We start from the raw sequence: 7,500 nt of genomic DNA, 5'->3' as shown, positions 1-7,500 counted from the left end.
CTTCTCCCTGCCAAAGATGACATTCAAGAAAACCACACGTAAGGTAAATCCTGCGCTTTGATTGGCCAGTTTATGCATGAGCGTGTTCATGATAAACGGACGGCTCCTTCTCGTTTACCTCAACGCTGGCAGATTTGCACTGAGATTTGTCGTAAAGCTGAGAAAGATGATTTGTTTTAAAACACTTAAGCAAAACCTTAACCTTAACCTTAAGGAAAATAATCTTTGTCTTTTAGCAATGATTTTAAATAGGTTATCGATGCAATTAGGTGTAAATATGCTATAAAAGAGGCTAAAGACGTTGCTAGGCAGGAAACGGTAAACGTTTCCGGTCGAGGTTGCGATGCAATCAGGCTGTCAAGGAAACGACATGTTTTAGGGCAGGTAACAGGAACTTCGTTTTATTGTCAATGATTCTAAAAATAACAGGCCACGAAGGCAATGGGCAAACTGAGCAATCGGAAACACGTTGAGGTTAACTCATGCACTTGTATCTCGACACCGGCATTGCCAAGCACTGAAGAAATGGGAAAACTATGAAGGGGTTTCAAGACATCAAGTAAAGCTCGTTCGACTGTATCGTTTATGAAGATGCCACGCATGGATTGTCCCCGGAAACAGTAAAGCGGTTCTTTGTTGGTATTTAACGATGTCTTCAGGCAAACCTCCAGCGAAGGAAAATGTAAATTAATGTACATTTTCTGTTTGTTACTGTGGAAATGTACTGGCTTCTACTTACTAATCCGGAAACGGGTAAATTTCGCGGTGCAATGAGGTTGTCAAGGTAAGGACACATTTCAGTGCAATAATGAATAAAAAGTAACTTTGTTGTTTATCCATGATATCATAATAGGCCATGTATACACTTGAAAGAACCTAGAGGCCAAGTCGTGCGCTTTTGTCTTGACGTTACTAGGCGAGGAACACGAAAAACTAAGTTGCTCTTGCGAGATAGCAACGTCTTGCATCTTCGTTCAGTTAAGGAAGAAACCGGAAAACATCAGTTCCCAATGTAGTTGCAATGGCTTTCAAGGCATTAAATAAAGCTACAACGTAGCTCGACGGTACATCCGTCATGCAGATGCTTTGGACTGGGGGAGGGATAAAATGATAAAGCGATTCTCGAAACTCTATCTAGATAATTTAATCCGCGCGAATTAAATCACTTATATATTCCTTTTTGTTTGCTGCTAGTATTTAACAACGTCCTGAGGCGAAATTTTACCGGAGGAAACGAAAAATGTTTTGATTGGTGAAGAATACACTAGCTCAGTTCTATCTCGTGGTTGCTAAGGGAGAAACGAGAAAAAATACCGCATTAGGTTGCGGTGGGTTTCCATGCATGGTATGCCAGCTCGCTCTACATCATCAAATGAGAAAATTAGCGGGGAATAAATTCAAAGGGATTCTCAATAGACCTTATTGGAGTTGAGCCCGCATGCACATTTTCTTTTGGCTAAAACTACATGCAAAAGAGGCTTAAGGGTCAATTCGATACAAAATGACCCCTGAGCCTCGTTTATGTGGAAAAAGCGCTGATAACTCACATAAGGGCTATTCTTTGTCTAATTTTTACCGCGTGTAAAAACCATAATTATATCGGGCCAGGCCACGTCATTGCTCTCTGTAATGGAAAAATTCGACATTGAAACCACCTCGTTGCCTTTATTAAAAAAATTGGTTCTCTTTTTGCCGAAGTTCTTTCCGATTTTTGAATGCAAACTGCCGAAGTGACTGGCGAAAATTTTTTCTTTCATGAAGCATTTCTTCGGTTTGATCATGTCATCAGCGTGCATAGTATAGCAACGTCTTAACCCGAACCACTTAGACAATGGGAATATATAAATGCTTTATGTGTTTATACAAGAGAAATGCACTTTACCACCTCAATGATTTGAAACCCAAAACCATAATTCGAATATAGCAAGGCTGACAGCAGTGGTAATTTACACCACCTCAATGATTTGAAACCCAAAACCATAATTCAAATATAGCAAGGCTGACAGCAGTGGTAATTTACAAAGACTTGGAGAGTTGAATTCGGGACAAGTAAAGACATTCACAGGGGCTGCGGAGTACGTTCGAAAGTGGGGGGGGGGGGGGGGGGGAAAGCTACCATCTTGGACAAAATAGATGGGAAATTTGTAAACCCCCAAAATCAAGGATGGGAAAATGGCAAGACCGAGATTTGAAACTCAGTATCAATACAATTCACATACGACTGGTATCAGGGTTTTGGGCGGTTTAGTAAAGTAGCGGATATATTTCTGAAAGCACCGGACGTGACATTTTTGGCGCGACAAGCCGCCTTACGAACTCCAAAGGCGCAAGCTACCAAGGGGGGTCGGGGGATCTGGGGGTCTGAGGGCATGCGTCTTGCTTTTTTTTTTTTTTACTTGAGACGATCTAGCGTTTGGAGTTTCAAGTGCTTTCCCAAGTTGGTACCTGTCTACATCATTTACTGCATTCTTCGTGGCATAATTCACAATACACTCTCAAGCAAGCCAAGACTAGTAAATGTCGTTCACTTCCGCGTTCACAACGCTGGGTTTTTTTCAATTATTTTATACAGGATCCAAGAAGGTCACCAAAAATATTTTGCAGTGAACTATTACAAAAAAGAAAGGGCAAACGCAACCGAATACTAGTTTCAAAGTTCCAGGACTAAAAACAAGAGAAGATGAACAATTTTACAATAGGGAAGATGCTATGCGTATTAAATATAGACGAACCAACAACCAACACAAAACATTGACTGAGGAATCCAGCAAAACTGGACTACTTTATCAGTAATGTGTTGCTTCATAAGAGCAGCTTTTAGTTAAATCTCTCTTCTTTTGAAACTTAAACGCGAAAAGGAAAAAAAGTCAAACGGTTCCTCGTCCGAAAGGGTAGAGAGTTGCCTTCCCAACAATGAACCTATCAGTACAAATGAATTCCACAAGGTTTGAACGAAGTAACATTTTTTTACACAGAAATTATTTTAAAATTACCATGGAACTTCTCTATACAATGTCGGAAATTTTTATTTATATCAACATCAACAAGTGTACTTGTTCGTACACAAGTAACAATTGTTTGTCAAATTTTCCTTATCCAGAAAACTCAAAGCTGTCTGTTGACAGAATAGGCAGTTTCAAAACTGCACAAAGCACTTAAAACGCTGAATGGAAAGTTTTTTTTCCAAACGTAATAAGAAACTGGGATAAACACCAGTTACGCGTCAAACATTACTTTAATAATGTATGTGAGCTTTGATATTCCAATCGTCCAGTGTCACGCTATTTCAGTCAAACTTCAAAACACTAAAATACGTCTTGACATCAATCAAGACCAAAAAAAATAGCGTAGTTTTGTTGCCAAAAACAATTGAAGTGCACTAAAGCTATTCTTTGTTATTTTCATGGATTGAAACTTTCCGCAGAAAGTCGCCAAAAATTAAATACAAATAGCTCTTTGTGCAATAAATATATTACATATCTTGTCAGTGGGTTGTCAGGAACGTTGTAGTTGTACGTGTGAGATAAAGTACTAATTTATATTTTTACCTCGTTTGGAGCTAAAAACAACAAATTTAGCATGAAAGTGCCCCTTTAAAAACGAAACATTTTAAAAAGGCTCAGAATTTTCCCTTTCTTTCGAAAATGTGAACTATCACTTGAAATGAAAACGGACAATACTGCCTCCCTCCGACCTACTCAGCACAATGAAGTTGGGGAAGAGGCGCAAAAAACCCAGCCGTGTCTCAAAATTGTTTTGGGCTGAGTGAGAGCTGGGTCATCATAAAACTCCTGGTGAAAAAAAATAGTTCTTTATGTATGGACGAGCTATTAAAACTGTCTCAATAATTTTGTGGAGGATTCTATCTCTTAGGGTGCGTTCGATTGACCCTATTCCAGAATAAGAATACATGGGGAGTGATGATTTAAAACGGTATGTCTGGTGTTTTGAAGCAACAAGGATAATAAAGATATGTTTGAAATACCATATTAGCAGGTGTTTGACAATTTTAGGGTGCGTTTCATTGACCCTATTCCGGAATAAGAATACGTAGTCAAGAGTGATGATTTAAAACGGTACGTTTGGCGTTCTGATGCAACAAAGACAATAAAGATGTGTTTAAGATAGCATTTTAGCAGGTGTTTGGCGGTTTTAATGGGAATCTCCGTAAAAACGAAGGGTTTCTACCTTTCTATTCCATGTATTCATATTCCGGAATACGGTCAATCGAACGCACCCTTAATGTGAACCAGTGCGTAAAAACGAAGGATTTAATTTTCTAACTTCAATTCCATGTATTCCTATTCCGGAATGCGGCAGTCAATCGAACGTCGGAGATACCATCGAGTTCAAAATATACCTAAACCGCGGCTTTCCTTGAGTGTCTACAGGGAGAAACAGTTACAGTTGCCCTTTATGTTTTGTTTTGTTTTGTTGTTTATTGTGAAGTTTCAGATAAGGGGGCACGCATAAACTTCTTAGCCTTAAATCAATGGCCGGGTTAAGGACCCTCAATCGATTTTGTAACAAAATCAAACAACTTCCCGTTTCATTGATATTTTTGCATCAAGAAATTTAAGATTATAGGCACTTTAAGATTCCTAAAAAGCTCTACTTTTACCGAGCCTTCAAGGGGGTAATTTTAAAGAGCCTTTCAAAATTATTTCTTAAGAGCAATAACTTTGAGTGGGATGATTGACGTAGCATTTAAAGTCGCAATTTCGCTTTTCTAGCGGTATGTTTTTTCAAAGGGATTTTTCGTTTAGAGCGAAGCAATGGAAACAAAAAAGATTTACTTAACCCTTTGACTCGCAGTAGTGATCGGTGTGTAAATTCTCCTTACAGTTTCAATAAAATGTCAGTCAGACAGGTATTAAGAATGAATATTATAATCCGTGTAACATATATGATCTTGAAATAACACCAAATTCGATTCTCATGACTATCCAACAAAGAACTCTATGGTACTAGTTGGGAGAATGAAACTTTCAATCGTTGGAATGAAAGGGTTATGGGCTTTATTTAAATAAAATCCCAAATTAGGAGCACAGAATGCTACTTTTTCAGTTTTGACTTGGAAAAAAGGAAATTTTATTAAACGTTTTCCAAATGCAGTGTACGTGGAATAATTGCGGATTGCTTAGTCATGGAAAAAAACAAACCAACGCTTTCAGAGCCAATAGGATGTGTTAAATTCTGATTAAAAATCCGACAGTTACCGCTATTAGTTTTTTTTGTCAAAAAACTGTCGCGTTTAATTACCTCTTGTATGCTTCCGCGTGTTAACTTTAACTGCGTTGAAAACCATTATTGGCCCGCAACAAAGCCAAAAATAACAGATTTATTAATTTTCTAACGGTTACTTAAGAGTTGCACCATAAAACCGTGTAATTAGCCGAAAGGTCGCATTTGTAAAAGGTTGATAGCTTTGTCGGTTCTTTTCGCTTCTTCAATTTGTTTTTCCGCGATGTTTTTGTCAATATGGTTTGTATTCAATAATCGATATTAGCTGGTAAGTGATAATTGGACAAGTCGTTAACAATGATCTTCTTGTACTCTGCTTAAGCAATTAACGTCGTTCAATTGAGAGCCAGACTAAAAAGGAACTTGTGCCAATTATTCACAGAGCCGATGCAGAGACATTTTAACACAGCCGCATTTTATTACCAAAACAATGAAGTAAAACGAGCTTTTTGAAAAGTTCCTTCGATTTTGTTGTCATAGAGATCCGAGCCAAACGTAGACGGGATGGTTAAAGAAATAAATACTTGGGCTTTACCAAAGAAGAGTTAATGGAAATGCTACAGGGAAAATAAAAATTTCTTAATTGAAACTCACAAATTGACAAATGAATCCACCTGAACGGAAATTAATGAAAGCGCCACACTTAAACTCAATGAAGAGTGACAATCGTTAATGTGTGCTAGATCTAACATTAGTTCTACATATTCCCTTCCAATGCAACCGCTATTTTTGCAGCGTATAAGAAAACCTGCATTTGCCCTAACGTTTGAAGTTCTCGGAACAATGGCCATGCATATTTGACAAGAAGTGTCTGCCAAATTCACTTGATTCAATATTTGGAGTGGAAGATGCGGGGCGTTTTTAGAAACAAACAATTTAAACAGTTTCTAGCTTACCGTCTATTTTGCAAAATGCAAATCGTTTCCCCGCCGTACTTCAAAGGGCGTCACTTATTAGAGATGAAGACAGTGTTGAATTAACACTTTAATTTTGCCTCACAAGACAAAACTTCTCATTCACCTCCCACTAATCGTCCATCAGGAAATATTTCTTTACAACCCAAGAGGCGTTGAATTTGACCAAGCCAAATTCGCTAATTGTGCTTTTCGTGTAAACTTACGATTTAAAAAACCCCTCTTGTTTCGGAAGTCTGACACTAAAACTTATCTCACTCAAAACAAAGTCTATCTTAAAAGAAGACAACTACCAAGTGTCTAGAAGACTTATGTTTATCCTGTTTAAATCGTTTCCCTTGGAGTCCGATTACAAAAATCGTATCTACGACCAACTAAATGCTAGTTTTAAAAGACAAACCATTAAACTGGAGAAAAAATGTCCCTTTGGTAAATAAACGGGGAGAAAAAAAGTTAGTTGTTCAAGTAAGGTTTGACGTATCATAAACAAGCGGTACATTACCGTTCTGGAGCTGTTTAGGTTTGAATTCTGTTCCTTTAGTATCTCCTGGAGAGCACTGACGTCTCCGTCGTTAATGGCTTGGAACATCTTTGCTACTGAAGCACTCGAATTTCGCTGTTGAACAAAAAGAGAGAGTGTTATTAATTATTACTGAACACTGAAATCATACAAACGGTCGGGTGGCGAAAAATTTCCTACGAATAAGTCAGTACTTCCGTTCTGAGCTGACCCTGTATTGTCTAGTGTATGCTTGAAACAAATCAATTGAGGCAGCTCGAGGGATGATAGATTTAAGGCCCACTGCTGAAAGTGGAGACTGGGGACGAGCGCCTCCTAACAACAAGTGATCGTTCCGGTTACACATAAATAGGACTACTTCTTACATCTGGAAATCGTTTGGAAAAAAATTCATAATATCAGAAGTACTTCTCTTGTCTTTGGAAACATGATCGAAAACATCAGTGAACCAAATACTTACGGAAGGGTACCACACACTGTTTACCTAATATTCCTGATAAGAGCTAACGCTCATTTCGTTGTGTTTCAAATATGTGGTAATTCATCCTGTCACATTTAGTGGACAACTACGACTGGTTTTACCTTTCGAACGGAAAGCGTCAATCTACCTTAAGGAAATGCATCAGCAAATGTTCGCAAATTTGTTCCATAGTCGAACTAAATGTGCCAGCCGCACCTCATAATCTCCGAGAACATATCTCATAGTGTTACACTGGGTTTGGCCACAAACACATTTTTGCAACGACAATTCTCGTTCCCTCTCCTATGCCTAATATTCATTATAGTTCACCACTAAATTTTCTCCGATTCTTATTGGTTTAA

At 38.2% G+C, this 7,500-nt stretch overlaps 1 protein-coding gene across 2 annotated transcripts in view; it reads right to left on the bottom strand.

Annotated features, from left to right (window-relative positions):
* LOC137976155 (serine/threonine-protein phosphatase 6 regulatory ankyrin repeat subunit A-like) overlaps positions 1-7,500 on the bottom strand; it is a 107,862-nt gene that overhangs the window by 95,756 nt on the left and 4,606 nt on the right. Inside the window, exons 1-3 of one of the 2 annotated variants that reach the window (XM_068823448.1) lie at positions 6,873-6,921; positions 6,661-6,774; positions 1-7 (exon numbers count right to left, since the gene is read on the bottom strand). The exon at positions 1-7 is cut by the window's left edge and continues 92 nt beyond it. In XM_068823448.1, the coding sequence (XP_068679549.1) occupies positions 1-7; positions 6,661-6,747 (94 nt within the window). In that variant the 5' untranslated portion in view covers positions 6,748-6,774; positions 6,873-6,921. Of the gene's footprint in view, positions 8-6,660; positions 6,775-6,872; positions 6,922-7,500 lie in introns of those variants that run through there. The other variant, XM_068823446.1, reaches the window with a different exon arrangement.

Source organism: Montipora foliosa, chromosome 11, assembly GCF_036669935.1.
Source record: "Montipora foliosa isolate CH-2021 chromosome 11, ASM3666993v2, whole genome shotgun sequence".
Classification (NCBI taxonomy): Eukaryota; Metazoa; Cnidaria; class Anthozoa; order Scleractinia; family Acroporidae; genus Montipora; species Montipora foliosa.
Note: the sequence above shows the minus strand (reverse complement) of the source record. Positions and strands in the feature narration are given on the sequence as shown.